The sequence below is a fragment of the Cydia pomonella genome, chromosome 3, assembly GCF_033807575.1.
Source record: "Cydia pomonella isolate Wapato2018A chromosome 3, ilCydPomo1, whole genome shotgun sequence".
Lineage (NCBI taxonomy): Eukaryota > Metazoa > Arthropoda > Insecta > Lepidoptera > Tortricidae > Cydia > Cydia pomonella.
The window spans coordinates 29,484,203-29,501,181 of record NC_084705.1 but is presented as its reverse complement, the minus strand read 5'-3'; the positions used below and the strand labels follow the sequence as shown (position 1 = coordinate 29,501,181).

At 37.1% G+C, this 16,979-nt stretch overlaps 2 protein-coding genes across 2 annotated transcripts in view; one reads left to right on the top strand and one right to left on the bottom strand.

Annotated features, from left to right (window-relative positions):
• LOC133516499 (histone-lysine N-methyltransferase SETMAR-like) overlaps positions 1-16,979 on the bottom strand; it is a 111,749-nt gene that overhangs the window by 74,828 nt on the left and 19,942 nt on the right. The gene's annotated exons all lie outside the window — the stretch shown is intronic.
• Positions 1,396-15,220, top strand: LOC133516500 (serine protease inhibitor dipetalogastin-like). Its single transcript, XM_061849488.1, has 3 exons — positions 1,396-1,811; positions 3,793-3,856; positions 12,261-15,220. The coding sequence occupies exons 1-3, from the start codon at positions 1,640-1,642 to the stop codon at positions 12,931-12,933; spliced, it is 909 nt and encodes a 302-aa protein (XP_061705472.1). The 5' UTR covers positions 1,396-1,639; the 3' UTR covers positions 12,934-15,220.

Here is a 16,979-nt window from a genome sequence, read left to right as displayed (position 1 = left end):
AACGAGTGGTTATAAATTAAAACACGACCGAAGGGAGTGTATTAAATCGACACGAATTGCGAAATACCTATTCGCACGTGCAATCGTATAACGTTTTACAGTACACATGCATCTTTAAAGTTTCGATATATGCACGGAAACTGCGCATTCCCACACGCGCCGCGCACCATATGTATGGAATAAACATTTTTTCCTTCGTTTGGCCTCAAAAACGCGTAGTTAAAATATTTCGGGTTCCTCGTTAGACACCGTGTATATTCTATAATAATGTTTACTGGCAACAGAAGCAGGTGCGGAATCCGGAATAGATTTGTCTCGGAACTGAAACGGCTCCGTCTCTTTACTTGACGTTTAGAGAGAATTGGGTTAAATTTCTAAATGGACAGAATAACGGGGTTGACAGTTTATGTCGCGAAATCGGTGGTGGAAATGGTATTTAAATTACAATTTCTCTTAGTAGCAACCAACCTCAAGAGGGTTAACGCAAAATTGCAGTTTTTGGGTTAACATTATTTTCGTTGTATTGTTTTTTGTCACCAAAAACGTGACGGAGTGTAGATTTTTGTATAAGATGATTTTTATTTTTTCTCAAGTAAAATGTAATCTACAGCTTTAAAGACATGCAATAGCACGCGACTTTTTCATTTATTTGATAAAATCCACAAATACAAGCGTGACAGAGTGGTAAAAAAAAAACAACGAAAAGAATGTTGACCGTTTTATATTCAGTTTCTACAAAATTTTATCAAGGATATATGCCGGCGGATATACACATACAGTGTGTAAGTCTAATACGGGTAATAAATCTAACCAGACCTAGAATTTAATCATAATCATATGTATTGGTAATATCATATTGCATATCACAATAAATTTTATACTTATGTATAATGCAGACGATTAATTAGGTATTCACTTCACACAAAAATACAATACAACAGCACGTGTATTCTCTCTTATCCTAAAACAACGCAAAATAGATCATATAATTATAGAAAGCCTGCTCGATAAGTCAGTTTTTTAGTTTTGTTCTAAACACCGACGCATTAGGAGCAGCAATTATTTCGCTTGTGAGGTGATTATAAACCTTGCGACCCATAACGTGAGCAAGCTTTTTCGATTGATTTACCCGTGTAATCATGAATTAAAAAGTTTTTTTAAGTTACATTTAATTATGACCCCGTAATTAATTATTGAAAACCTGAACAGCAATGTAATGCAAACATTACACATGAAATGACATTACGGCATACGAGCTTTTTATAGTAATTGTAAGTAAACATAAAAAGCTTGTATCTTGTAACTTGTGTGTTGCTTTGCATTGCGGGTTGCATTATTTTGTATGGTTGATATTTTCATTATATTTTTAAGCAAACGTTATCTAAATATACTTCTAATGTCCTATGCAGCCCACGGTTTAACGGTTTGCCCGAATTGAATTTACACACTTTATATGTACCAGAGTATTTAACGATTATTTTATTTTCCACAGAAGTAATATTTTTCTAAAATACGTTTGAGCCTATAAGACACAATTTTACTTCTCAACACAAAAGAACTAAGATGATATTTAGCTATAAAATAAACACAACCATATCCAACATTGATGCTATTCTCAAGAAGCTATTCTAGCTATTAGATGCTATTCTGGCGCCTTCGACGCTCTTCACTTTATTTACTGCGCGCCAATTATGGAAGAAAATCAATTTGGCCGCTCACAGAACCATTGAAACCAATTAATTTCCGATTCCGTTTCGCCCACTTAACTGACGCTACGAGAGGTGTCATGGAGCGAATTTTGGTCTTTGTTTGTGAGTGATTTGTTGTTGTTAGTTTTTTTTTATAATACAGTTACACAATCCTATTTCACCTATTTATCCTTATTTGTATTTTTTGTATTTATCTGTATACGTATGTATATCGTCGCCTAGCACTCAAGCTTTGCTTAGTTTGGGGCTAGGTCGATCTGTGTGAAATTGTCCCCAAATATTTATTTATTTACTTTGCTCCCACATTTGCTCCAAATTATGAATATGTTTACTTATACCTATAAGTATGGTTTACTCGGGGGCGCAAAGTTTTATAAATACAAAAAAAGTGATATTTGAATTTAATTTACATACAGAAGTGTACATATAAATAAGCACACAACTACTAAGTAGTAGTTATGTGATTTTGCGTCCACGTAAGCTACACGTGGAATAATTCAAAAGTTGTAATTGGTCATTTACATAGAAAATGCGACACGACATTAATGTTAAAATTTCGATCTATTTATACAATTCCTGCAGTTATGCAGCTGGTCGAAACTTACGAGCACCCGGCGAGCTCGGCCGAATTTCACCTTCCCATACAAACAGAGTTCCATTCTCATTTTGAGAGTACGTGTGGGATTGTAATGAAACTTTGCACATACAATGACATACCTCATGTCATGACATGAGGTATAGGTATCTAGTCTTGTACCTCAGAGGGTCAGAGGTGTAGGGTTAGAGCCGGTGTAGCTTTATTTGACGTTCATAAGCGCATTGTAATATGCTTACTTGAATAATAAACTATCTTTATCTTATCTTTTTGTTTATATAGCTCTAGTTTATAAAACAAATGAATTTGTGTAAAAAATTAATCTGTGTAAAAATGATCCATAATATTTATTATTTATAGTACCAAAAACAGTAGCCTCGCAGTTTTCGATGAATAATAACGTGATACTTATAGATATTATAACTTACTATGTGGCTGCTACATAATGACAGGCATTAAAATACGAGTGTGGGTTATAAAACTAATGAAATTAGTTTCATAAAAGGATCATACGAGTATTTTAATACCTAATTACGTTCAGTTACACACACTGCTTTATCTGCATCAATATAATAAGATAAAAAATAATAATGTTATACTTACAAACTAATTAAACATCAATAAAACCGGCAAAGAGCATGTCGGGCCACGCTCAGTGTAGGGTTCCGTAGTTACTCTTCCGTCACAATAAGCTAAACTGGAGCTTAAAGTATAGTAAATTGTTAAGCAAGGGATGAAACGGTACCTTTCACGCGAGTTAAACAAATAGGCAAATTTGCATAAAGTAAGTCTTTTTACTATGAAGGGGAAACTTTTTGCGATAACTTAAAAACAGCTAAACTGATTATGTCCGCTATAGTTTATGCGCTATTTAATGTCTTTCTTAAGCTCTACTTCCACGATTTTTTTCATATTTTTTGGACCTATGGTTCAAAAGTTAGAGGGGGGGACACATTTTTTTTTCATTCGGAGCGATTATCTCCGAACATATACACTTTATCAAAAAATGTTTGTTGAAGGCCCCTATTAGTTTTGAAAGACCTTTCCAACGATACCCCACACTGTAGGGTTGAAGCAAAAAAAAAAAAATTCACCGCCACTTTACGTGTAGGGGAGGTACCCCCAAAATAATTAAATTTTTAGATTTTATTGTACGACTTTATCGGTTTTATTGATTTATATATCCATGCCGAATTTCAGCTTTCTAGCACTAACGACCACGGAGCAAAGCCTTGGACAGACAGACAGACAGACAGACAGACGGAAATGGCGAAACTATAAGGGTTCCTAGTTGACTACGGAACCCTAAAAATGGCGGTAATGCAAACTTTTTTGCGCATGTCACGCATCCGTTGTTTTTTCTCCCCGCGGTTTTCATCGATTTTTGACAAGTTTTGAGTCATTACTCCTAGATTTGCACTACAGATAGAATTGGTGAAATTACCGACACCACAAATAATTAACTAATTATTATAATTTTATTCCCAGGTATTTCTTCTCTGGTGGTCACTTTTCATATTACAACTGGTAGAAAGCTCAGTTTGAGACAAGGGTAAGAATATTTCAAGTTTATTGCTGTTTTCGTAAGTGATTGTCCTGCAAACGGGTATCAAAATCATTGTTAGCCATTTAAAAAAAAAACTTTGTTTCCCTCTTTCTTTCTTTCTTACTTTATTTCCTTTTTAAGTATTGTGTATAAATCATAAATTTTAACTTTTTGTCTAGTTTTTGTTCATGATTTGTATTTTAGGAGTGCGGACAGTTTGGAAATTATGACACAATTTTTTTTCAAATTTTCATACAAAAAGTGCCTTTAGCAAAATGCATGCACTTTTCAAGTTATCCTACTGTAAAGAAAATTTGTACACGATGTCAGAAAGAGAAGCGATTATAAAACAAAATGATGCATATGATTATATTATTTCAGATTATAGGAACTTTCACTATAACCTAAGTACGAGTATAAGCACAGAATAAATAAATAATTATACTACCGCACAGAAAGGAAAATTCCTACAAAACCGAAGTTTGACAGCGATTTAGGGTCGTATCATATTGTCCCCTTCTAATATATGGCACTATCCTTTTCGGCTACTTAATTCAAGTGATTATCTTGTCTGTGGTTGTGCACGCAAAGGAACGTCAAGTTCTGCCAACCCTAGCAAGCTTGTTGCAATTCTGACCCGAACGGAGCCGAGAACGCCCGAACGCTGCAGTTTCCCTCCACTGGTATATAAGACAGCTTTTTGCTTGTTCTACATTTGTAGTATGTTCTGTATAACTCATCCACGGCCGATTCGGCCACGGCGACTGCTTTTTTTTTTTTTTTTTTTTTTTTTTTTTTTTTTTTTTTTTTTTTTTTTTTTTTTTTTTTTTTTTTTTTTTTTTTTTTTTTTAATAAATAAATAAATAAATAAATATTATAGGACATTATTACACAAATTGACTAAGTCCCACAGTAAGCTCAATAAGGCTTGTGTTGAGGGTACTTAGACAACGATATATATAATATATAGATATTTATAAATACTTAAATACATAGAAAACACCCATGACTCAGGAACAAATATCCATGCTCATCACACGAATAAATGCCCTTACCAGGATTTGAACCCGGGACCATCGGCTTCGTAGGCAGGGTCACTACCCACTAGGCCAGACCGGTCGTCAAACTGCTATCAACTCCGTTGCTGTCTTTGGTGTGCTCGCAAGTGGCTGACGTAGCCGATCTTGTTACCAAAGGTTCGTGAACATTGCGGGCATGTGAGCACACCATTTGTGTAATTATATTGCATTGCCGCAGGTGGTCTGCTTTTATATCGTCGCGCTTGGCATCCAGCTTTGAGCGCCGACGCGCTTCGAATTCAGCTACTTTGGCATTTATTTTAGCCCACCACTCCGGTCGTATGGCTGCCTGCTGCTCCCATCGCGCGGGCTCTATATGACACTTTTTCATGTACCGCTTAAGCACATCTTTGTACCTGAGGAATTGGCCACCCTGTTTCCGCTTGCCCTCCTCAAAGCTCGGAATAAAAGATACGCTTAGCCACACGATGGTCGGTCAACCGCAAAACGTGACCGCACTACCGAAGCTAACGTCGCATAAGGTATACCTCGATACCACACACATTTGCTCTACGCAGCACTTCGGTATTCCGCGAACTCGTATTCGGACCATCTCTGCTCTGACCATCGACCATCGGATCTTCAGTATTTTGCGTAGGCATCTGACATATGTTCTGTACTGTTATTATTGGATGCAATGAATTCAATTGTATTTGTCATTACACAGAAGTTCATGATTAAGGTTTAGGAATTGGCAGTTAATTGTATACATATAGTAAACAGTAACTAGAGGAGATGCTCGCGGTAGCGTGTCGACTGAATATGTTATGTGAACTAATTTGCTTGGGAAATCAGAACATAGAGCGCACTTTTGTATAGAATAGGTATACAATTTTCAAAAACACTAGGTACTTAAATTCAAATGGTGCTATATTTTTTACTCCCATCCGCCACAAGGCATAGAGACCGAAATTAGGTTTAAAATCAATAATCAATAATTTAATTGGTTTATTGGTACAGGATGTCCAGCAACAGATTTCCAATTTCAAATTAAAATAATTTTCGAACGCAAGACGCGGGGGATTTTTTAGTTTCATAAGTTTTTATTACAAATATTTAAATTGGAAATCTGCCGCTGCACACTGTGTTATATTATACGATCCAGACACAACTTGTAGTGCATCTCGCGCGCACCGATAAGGCTGGATTATTGTGTCATATAAACGTCACTGTAACATCACATCACATATTTAAATCTCAATACCACTCATATTAAGCTTAGAACTACATATAATGTAACCCTACATCATTTTTTAATTAAGCAAGATTATGCGGGCTTATTTTTAATTGTGGACTTAACAACCCACATGGCAAATGGCAAAAAACGTATGTCAGCAGCAAAAGACTACGCGTTAAAAGTATCATTGTCTAATATAGGGAACGTGCATGAACTGTAGGGGGCAGCACAGTATCCCGTTGTTTATTGGCGCAATGTGTACATGTCAAGTTTAAGCTTACAATATAGCCCACAAGATGACAGAACCTACAATGAATACGAAAATGTATGTGAACTTTAGAGGGCAGCACTTGCTTTGCCGTGAAGTGTCAAAATACAGTTTATGTTTCCAATTCAGACCACAAGATGGCAGACCCTGTAACACAACCAAATATTTAAAACGTAGGTATATAATATTGTACTCGTCAAACGATAAAATTTTTGTTTAACAACTTTTACAAATTATGAAATTTTTAGACTTCGTATTTTTCATATTAATTAATTATTATCTTTAATATTCTTCTTCCTGCCCTTAATCCCAACTTCATTTGGGGTCGGGCCTTTTCGGGCGTTTGCGCCAGGCCGGTCTGTCCTGGGTTGACAACAATGGGATATTGTGAGGTGTTAGGTCTCATTCGACAGTGTACCACCAAGTGGAGGGCCGTCTGCCTCTGCCTCTTGGTCGCTGCGTGCTAATGTTCAGCACAGTTTTTACGGAGTAGTCATCGTCTCGCCTCATGACGTGCCCGTACCATCTTAGTCGCCCCTCATTGAACTTCTCGGCTATTGGCGCAACTTTGAAGGAATCTCTTACATATTCGTTTCGTACTTTATCCAAGCGCGTCACGCCTCCTGCCCAACGGAGCATTTTCATCTCTGCTGTGTGTAGCTTTTGTTCGTGCTTCTTCAAATTATTATCTTTAATGGATGCTAACATCATTGTAATTGACGTTGCTTGTCACGCTTTAAGACGGATGTTTACCACGTGATCATGATTATAAAAAGAGTAAACGTTTTTCCACTTCTAAACATTTTTCTTTCTCCATGATTTTTAGTATGTTATGTAGTTCCCTAACATTTGGAAAGATGCTGATGTAATTCCCATTCTTAAAAAATCTAATCCGTCTTCTTTCCCTGACTTTAGGCCTATTTCTATCTTGCCATTTCTTTCCAAAGTCTTAGAGCGTCTAGTGCACTATCAACTTACTTCGTTTTTAAATAGAAACTCTCTCCTTAATCCATTTCAGTCTGGTGTCAGATCTGGTTGCATTACGGTCTCCGCTCTAGTTAAAATTACTGACGACATCCGTTCAGGAATGGATAACAGGAAGCCAACGATACTGACATTGCTTGATTTCACCAACGCATTTAATACTGTAGACTTCGATATACTATTAGGGGTGCTAAGTACTCTCAATATATCTCCTGCGGCGTCTGGGTGGTTTCGCAGTTACTTGGAAGGTCGTCGGCAACGTATTAAAATAGATGACGTTCGTTCATCGTGCTGCAACACGCTAGCTGGCGTCCCGCAGGGTGGCGTGTTGTCTCCCCTTCTCTTTTCAATTTTTATTAATTCTATTTCTCTTAACCTCCTTTCTTCTTATCATTTGTATGCCGACGATCTCCAAATTTATTCTCAGTGCCAAATTGTGCTGGATGTATTGACATCAAAATCAAAGTGATTTGTTAAGATTTAGTTAGTGTAAAAACTTTTCTCCCGAAATGGAATTTCACAGAAAAAGTACAGTTATTTCGCATTTCAAAAACAAAAAAACCTAAAACCTAGTTTTTCATTGTGTCAATAACATACTTAAAACCGTGGAGAATGGAAACTATTTAGAAGTGGAAAAACGTTTTCTCTTTTTGTATGGACGATCTCGCGGTACATTTCCCTCTTAACAATTGCAGCCCAGCCTGGGCTTTCAAAATCACTGCCAACTTAGCTTGGTCTGGCTCTATTGTGAAATTTTCACAGTGAAAATAATGTCAGAATAGCAGATACTATTTCAACACACTTGGTCAAAACGGCGTTTTTATTCCACCTATATTTGGCTCATAATCCTATATATTAAACACTCGTGCTTTTTCATTATATTATCCGACTGAGTAAAGAACTAATTGCTAATAATATGTATAGAAACGGAGCCTTCTTAAATTGGTCGAGTAGATTTTACAACGTGGACTGGCGGGAGCCGGGGCGAGCGTGGCGAGTCGTATGACAGATGCAAGACTGAGTACTAACCGATTTAACAATTAAAATTTGATTAATATAAAAGTTTCCTTTTACTCGCAAGTATGTTGAAAAACGTCGTATGAAACGCGTGTGCTATGGTCATTACACACATCGGCTGTCTTATTGCGCGCTCGCTTGTAGCTCGCGCGCACAATATCGCTTCGTGTGTAATGACCAACTTAGCACACTTGTAGCACTATTGGAGTGTTGTTACATCCACTATTACTGATGCCGACTGTACAAGTCGTTCTAGAAAAAAAGTTCCGCAAAAAGCTTATGTATATTTAATCGGGTAACATAAAATGAAGCCAAAGGCAAAAGTTACGTGACAAAATAATTGCTCGGGCCCTTCCTCCACCCATTAGGTCTGTGCACGCCCTGTTCTCATAGAATATTCTAGCAAACCGACTCAAGGAACGTACTTGTGGTGTACTGTTACTACGTACATTCGAATAGCAAACTTGGGTAGTACCATGAGAATCTAACGGCCCGATTCGAAGAATGATTAAGACACGTATAAGATCTTGGAAAGATCTTTAAAAGATCGATAACTAAACGACATGTCAAAATTGACGTTTATTTCGATTCCGCTGTGATCCCAATATGATCTATCTACGATATTTCTGACGTCAAAGTGACATTGGTTGCCCGAATCGAGCTGCTTCTGTCAATTATACGACATACAAACGATATCTAAATGAGAACCTATCTAAATCAGAACTTATCGTTATCGTATCTCATTCTTCGAATGGGGCCGTAAAGTGACTCTGTAGGTACAGAAATTTGTTAAAGATTTTTTGATTTCCACGCGATGTTGAGACCAAAACATACTCTTTATTTAAAAAATAGCGATGTGACAGACGGACGGTTAGAGTCGCACCATATGTACCTTTTGTACCTTTTTGCTTTTTATTATAAACGCAAATAGAGTAACAAAACCGATTGCTACAAATTTTTTTTTTTTTTTTTTTTTTTTTTTTTTTTTTTTTTTTTTTTTTTTTTTTTTTTTTTATTAAAGTTCTAAACATTAAATTAATCGCAGAGTTTCTTATTTCTTAACTGCTAAGCCAAAGATGGCTTGTTTACAGCCAGAGTTCGGACTAATGCACTAAGAATTTAGTTATGTTTTAATATTGTACACATGTTACATTAATATTATTCTAATGTTATCCTTTATAAAATATGTTCATGGTTATTAGATGATAACAAGTATTTTTTTATATCTTTAGTTGATTCAGGATTGGTTAGGTATAAATCTTGTAAATGTTTCGGAAGGCTGTTTAGTGTTTTTGGAAGCAAGTAATAGTTGGTTCTCATACCGTACACATTTTTTACTGTTGGTAATATAAATCGATGTGAGTTAGGTAAACCTCTTAGCCTATTGTTACGATGGTATTCCTTTAGATCGGATACATCCTTGCAATCTTCTTTAAGCATTGTTAACTTGACTAAGTTTTGTACGGGAAGCACATTACAAAATTGAAAAAGGTGGGGATAGCCATCACTATTATTTATTTGTATGTTTTTGGGCACAATGGTTTTCAACAGTGTTTTCTGTAGATTGTATATTTTAGCAATATTAGTTTTGTATGACCTTCCGTAGCTATTCAGCCCATATCGTATTACCGATTCAGCCAGAGAGAGGTATAACATTCGTAGGGTGTTGTATGGTATCTTATGTCTTAAAATTGTTAGCCTTCCTATGACAGATCTTAGTTTATTGCATACGTATTCAGTATGCGGTTTCCAATTGAACCTATAGTCAATTAATAAGCCAATGTACATATGTTCTTTCACAAAATCTATAGTAGGGCAGTCGCAGTTTATTTGTTGTATGTGTAGGCAACTGTGTGCGTGTGCCTTAATTACTGGAGCGTAGGAAAGTTTGTTATGTGAAGAACGTATGTGCATGGCCTTCGTTTTGTCCGCATTGAGGATTAGGCCAACATCGTGTGACCATTTACAAATGGTGTCGAATATATTTTGAATTTTTTGTAAGGCAGTCTTAAGATCCCTATCCGCAACAACTATACAAGTGTCATCGGCAAACTGGTACACATACTGTTCTCCGACCGTATTACACATGTCATTCGCATATAAAATATATTCGGTCGGGCCAATTATTGATCCCTGTGCCGTTCCTTTTGATGTTTTTATCATGTAAAAAATAATTTTATGACATATTTCTTATTGCCTAGAAAACAAAATATGCCTTTCATTCTTGAACATAACCAAAGAATAGCGATAATTTCTTTGTAACCGTGGCCGTCAAAACGTTCCATTTTGTCGCTTATCATAAAGACGCCTTTTCAGTTTATTCGTATAAAGATACAAGCAAACCTCGTTCTTGTGGCAACGACAAAAATGGGACGTTTTGCTGACCGTGGTCACATGTCTTCAAAGGATTCAATGTACAGTCAAACAACCTAGGCCACTATAGAACCTTGTCGCTTTAACTACTAGATACATGACATACATAACTCAATAAGCATTGGCATAGAAGATAATCAAATTGATTCATTATGACATGGTTCTATAGTGGCCTAGAAATCAAATTGGTTGACTGTACATAACTACATAATACACGTGCACATAAATAAATTATTTTGATGATGTTTTGTGCCACGGGTTGAGATTTGAGATAGAGGTAGGCTTAGAATGAGAGTGAAAACGAGATATTTTCCAAGATTTTTTCTAACAATATGTTAGATTTTTTTTTATGGTAGAGGAGGCAAACGAGCAGACGGATCACCTGATGGTAAGCGATTACCGCCGCCCATGGACACCTGCAACACCAGAGGGGTTGTAAGTGCGTTGCCGGAATTTAAGATGGGAGTACGCTCTTTTCTTGATGGTTTGAAGGTCGTATCGGTCCGGAAATACCGCAGGCGACAGTTCATTCCACAGTTTAGAATCTATATGATTTTTTTTTTTTTTTAATAGCCTGTTTGAGTGTCCCACTGCTGGGCAAAGGCCTCTCCCCTTGATTTCCACGATTCCCGATTTGGTGTTTCCTCCGGCCAGTTGTTCAGGAAGCTGTCCAGGTCATCATATGATTTATAATTCTATTTTTTTATGAGTAATTAGTAGTGTTGTATTGCTGCCGGTGAGAAAGGTTGCCAGAAATCAAGGGTGCAGGGTATTAGGGTCTCTGGAGTTGCAGACGCCTGATGGAGCATGGTGGGCCGTATGCTTTTTTGCGATAAAACGTATTAGCATTAAAAAAAAAGTAAGAACATTAAGCGCGAATAATTTCGTACAGTGTCGCACAGTGTCTTTGTCGGCCCGCTGCAATAGCAGGACAGCAATATATTATAATCACACGCGTGCAATAAAGAGAGAAACAGACGGGTCAATGTTCGAACTTCTTGCTGCTTAGCGTCTTTAAAAATAATAATGACAATATTCTTAACTTAACTATCTTAAACTTTGTCTTTTCTATAACCTCCTGAGCCCCAGAGGCCCTAATAAAGGCTTCATTCGAAAACGTAATTTTAACCTTGATTACATACGTTAAGGATCAAAATTCAAAAATGAGACTGACAATTCTGGGACTAACGAGGAAAAGTTGGCTATTTGTCAATTAACTGCATAGACCATGATACTTATGTCGTGAGACAGTCTTCAAACCGGGGTTGAAGGCAGACTATCGGTGTCAGCAGCAGAAGTAACTAAGTTGCTGAGATGTTCGGAATGATCTTCACACATACTTATTCTCTTAAAAATAAAGTCGTGTTCAATTCATTTTAAACACCTCGCCCACTTAGCAGCTTCCTGCTACTGACTATCTTAATGACTGTTCGACTCACGACTACTACATACGGAGTTTTTTAACAATTTTCTGCATATAGGATGCTAATTAAGTCAACCTTCCATTTCCAGGCCACCACAGGAAGAGCCGCCGGGACCTATCGTCATCACATACCTAAAAAACTGCACAATGTGCCCCAGACATTACAAGCCAGTATGCGCTTCCAACGGCCACTGGTACCACAATCCCTGCTTCATGGCATGCGAGGTCGGTGACAACAGTAGCGTCAGCATCTTGTACGAAGGCATGTGCAGACCTAAACACATGGATGACCGAATTATAGAAACGACTGAACCACCAGAAAACATGGACGACCAAATTATAGAAACGACTGAACCACCAGAAAATATGGATGACCGAATTATAGAAACGACTGAATCACCAGAAAAAATGCATGCCCGAATTATAGAAACGACTGAACCAACAAAAGAAACATGTGCGAATTCATGCCCGGGTGATTACATTCCAGTATGCGCAAGTAATCTCAAATGGTATAGTAACACGTGCTTAATGGAATGCGATAACGCTAAAGAAGCCCCTGATAAGACATATTGCACTGCAACTATAGCTCCATTGGTAGTTGAAGAACATTATAGAGCTGACTGTAACTGTTCGATGGTGTATGACCCAGTATGTATGGATGACGGTAAATGGTATTATAACATTTGTATGATGGAATGTATTACTGGTTACTATATAAGGAAAGAAATGATCAATTATTATGGAAAGTGTATTCAGTTTTAGTAGCAGAGTCTCCTTTGGTAGAGGAGATTTTGTTTGTCGGTTGATTGGGAAGATACTGATAGATACCTTTCCGATTACTTATTAAATTAAATTATTTTCCCCACCGAGGAATTTTCTTTAAATATACACCGTGCGCCAATTAAATCCGACATTTTTAACCACGCATTACTTAGGTAATAAGAAGCAAAAAAATGTTATATGAGTTTTGGCCAAATTCTCTTTTTGCGACTTTTGCACACGCCACGTTTTCACACCTTGGTGAAAAAAAAAATCATTACAACGAATAAGTTAAGTAGTTTTCTATTTACAGAAAAAATGAGTTTAATTTAAAACTTTAATGTCTGTCAGTAGGTATATCTAAACCAAGTCACATAGTGGCAGCGTCACAGCTAAAAAGACTTTTTTCACTAAGTTATAACAGAAACAAATTTTCACAAAAATATTTTTTAAGAAAAAAAACCGACTTCAATTTGATTTTGGGTTTCATACAATGAAATTAAAAAGACAGCTGCCTACGCCTAATAATGTAGAAAAGAAGGTAAAATGATTTTTTTGTCACTGCACCCACCTTCACACATTTCAGATTTGCCCTATGGTTGACTGGTAAGATACCCGCAATAGAGTATTCGCCTGTATTTAAAATAAATTATTTCAAACCATGCATGAAATAAAGCACCAGATAATTATTAGAAAAACATAGATAGCAGTTGTTTTTAAACACAAGTTCTAAATAATAAATAGGATAGAAATATAAAAAAGTAGGTGACTTGACCGTGAAGTGTTTGTATAATGTTTCATATGAATTTGTTCATATGCTTGATTTGCTGATGAAAATACTAAGATCTCTATATACATGCCTTTAACATTTGAGGAGTTACCTCGATTCCTCATGAACTCCATCGTCAGAACTTGAACTTGACAAAAAGTGGTCTTGAAAATCGAATTTCCTTAACAAACACAGCGGAGAGGACAAAATAGCTCAAGAAAATTAATAAAATCAGGAGAAATAATTCGTGTAGCTCTGTAAATTGCTGTAGTTTTAGCTACTAAATACTAAAAGTTTAACATACTAAACCATGTTTTGATAAACGTTTTATTTTTGGAAATAATTGCTCTGAAAGGAAAGAAAATATGTTTCCCCCTCTACCTCCCCTAACTTCTGAACCATGAATTCAAAAATTATGAAAAAAAACGTGAGATTAAAAACGTTTTCGTAAATAGACTATTTTATCTTTTTGTTAATTTAAACACCGTGTAGCTCCTAAAGTATTAATCGCATAGTAAAAATAAAAATAACAAAATTTGTAGGACATTTTATGGTCAAACTTTTGTCTGAAGTAATTATAATGCTATTCGTAAACATATTCGAGATATGGGCAAAAATCAGAAAAAAGCTACACCGTCATTGCAACTCGCAACCTCGAGGACTTTTAGTATGTTCATCTGGACACCACGAGGTATAATTGTACCAATTTACAAAATTACACGAATCATTTCCCCTGATTGCTCATATTTGCGTTAATTTTCTTGAGCTATAATGGCTTGAAAAATAACATTACTTCCAGTATACCTACATACAGGTTAACCCAATCTCACCTTCAAGATATTGATTTGGCATTTTTTTAAAGCTATTGTTAATGAAAATTTTATTTATATCGTAAAACAAATTACTAAAAATTCGTTGGTAAAGTTTTGTAACAATACAAAATATACAAATCCTGGTCCCGTCCCATATTCCAGGCATCAAAGTTGACGCTGGTGCGGCCGCATCCTCAGCCGAAAGCCTCAAGCGTCGCAAGTATGTCAACCTCGGCAGCCGCTGCTGATTTTTTTTCGTTTTCGGGGTTGGGCCCATAGTTGTTCAGTATGACCTACATACGAGTATTTACTCCTCAGAGCAGGTATGATCAGACATAACAAAATCACTATATTATATGAACATTATCCCAAATACACCGATCTTGAAAATCCACACAGTTTGTCATGAGCACATTTATCTAAGCATTATTCGACTTCATTCCTGAGTTAGGTAAGTAAAGGCGTTCAGCAATTACATCTCCGTAATTAAAAAGTTACGACCAACTTACTACAATAGTTATCTCGTACTAAGAAGTACCCTCAAGTTCGCCGCAGTTTGCGCGCGAACTTACAGCGCAGGAAATGAGCCGACGAAGTTGCTGCACTTTTAAAAATCGGTCAAGCGCGAGCGGATTCGGTGACAATGGTTAATATTGGAAATCAATTTTTAATAAATTGATACCTCCTAAGTATTCTACGCCATGAATTTACATATTTATGTTTAAAATACCACTGAAATTCATGCTGAATTTCGTATTAGTTTTGGAAATAAAGTGACGTATATGGATACAACTAACATCATTTTATAAACTCAAATATTGTATACTGAGGCAAGTCACTTGCACCACAGTACGCGGTATAGTTAAGAGCCCTTAATCCTTGGAGCGTTCTCCGATTTCACGAAATAACGCTCGATAAATGGCGTTGGCGCTCGGTACGCGAGCGCCGGCAACGCGACGCGCGTTTCAATGCAGACTAGAATAATCTTGATAGTTTTCAATATAATTTCAAGCAACATTAATTTTAGTGTCATATGATATCATATGGGCACTCTTTATTTTATTGTATATGCACAGTAGTTTTTTTTTAATGTACACTACTACTAAGTGTACAGACTACAGAGTGTACTATAACCCTTGCTCTTTATTCTGTCTCTTTCACACCAATGGAAAATGAAGAAGTTACTAAATGACTGCAGGTATAAATAAAGTATATTAGTGCGATAGAGAGACAGATAGTGTTTCGTTGTCGTATCGTAAACGATTGGCATGTTGGCCACACACTTGCTTAGTGCCTAGCCAAAATACCAATCGTTTGCGTATATTAGTGCGATAGAGAGAGAGTAGTGTTTCGTTGTCGTATCGTAAACGATTGGCATGTTGGCTACGCACCCATGATACCTAGCCAAGAAGCCAATCGATCGCGCATATTAGTGCGATAGAGAGACAGATAGTGTTTCCTTGTCGTATCGTAAACGTTTGGCATGTTGGCTACGCACCCATGCTGCCCAGCCAAGATGCCAATCGTTTGTGCATATTAGTACGAGAGAGAGACAGATAGTGTTTCGTTGTCGTATCGATTGGCATGGTGGCTACGCACCCATGCTGCGTAGTCAAGATGCCAGTCGTTTGCGCACATTAGTGCTATAGAGTTTCAGTGTTATTTGAAATCACGTTAGGGTTTGTATTATTATTTTTGACCCGAATGAAGTCCATCCAGGTTCTTATGATGGAGTCCGGAGTTGGTCACCAGAACTCCTAATCTACTCATTATAATTCCATCGTGCTTGGGCTCAAAAGATTTGCCCTGACGAACACCATCGATCTAGATGAGGTCCAGGGTCTCATGACGGAGTCAGGAGTTGGTCACCAGAACTCCCCAGAACTCCTAATCTACTCATCATAACTCCATCGAGTTTGGGCTCAATAAATTTACCCTGATGAGCACCATCAATCTAGATGAAGTCCAGGGTCTCATGATGGAGTCAGGAGTAGGTCACTAGAACTCCTAATCTACTCATTATAATTCCATCGTATTCGAGCTCAATAGATTTGCCCTGATGAGTACCATCGATCTAAATGAAGTCCAGGGTCTCATGATGGAGTCAGGAGTTGGTCACCAGAACTCCTAATCTACTCATTATAATTCCATCGTGTTTGGGCTCAAAAGATTTGCCCTGACGAGTACCATCGATCTAGATGAAGTGCAGGGTCTCATGATGGAGTCAGGAGTTGGTCACCATAATTCCTAATCTACTCATCATAACTCCATCGTGTTTGGGCTCAATAGATTTGCCCTCACGAGCACCATCAATCTAGATGATGTTCAGGGTCTCATGATGGAGTCAGGAGTTGGTCACTAGAACTCCTAATCTACTCATTATAATTCCATCGTGTTTGGGCTCAAAAGATTTGCCCTGACGAGTACCATCGATCTAGATGAAGTCCAGGGTCTCATGATGGAGTCAG

Excerpts from the sequence above, each read along its gene's own strand:
- LOC133516500 (XM_061849488.1), top strand. The coding sequence starts at position 1,640 with ATGCTATTCTGGCGCCTTCGACGCTCTTCACTTTATTTACTGCGCGCC. Across the intron at positions 1,812-3,792 it reads GCGAATTTTGGTCTTTGTTT|GTATTTCTTCTCTGGTGGTC; the intron begins GTGAGTGATTTG and ends TTTTATTCCCAG. Across the intron at positions 3,857-12,260 it reads AAGCTCAGTTTGAGACAAGG|GCCACCACAGGAAGAGCCGC; the intron begins GTAAGAATATTT and ends TTCCATTTCCAG.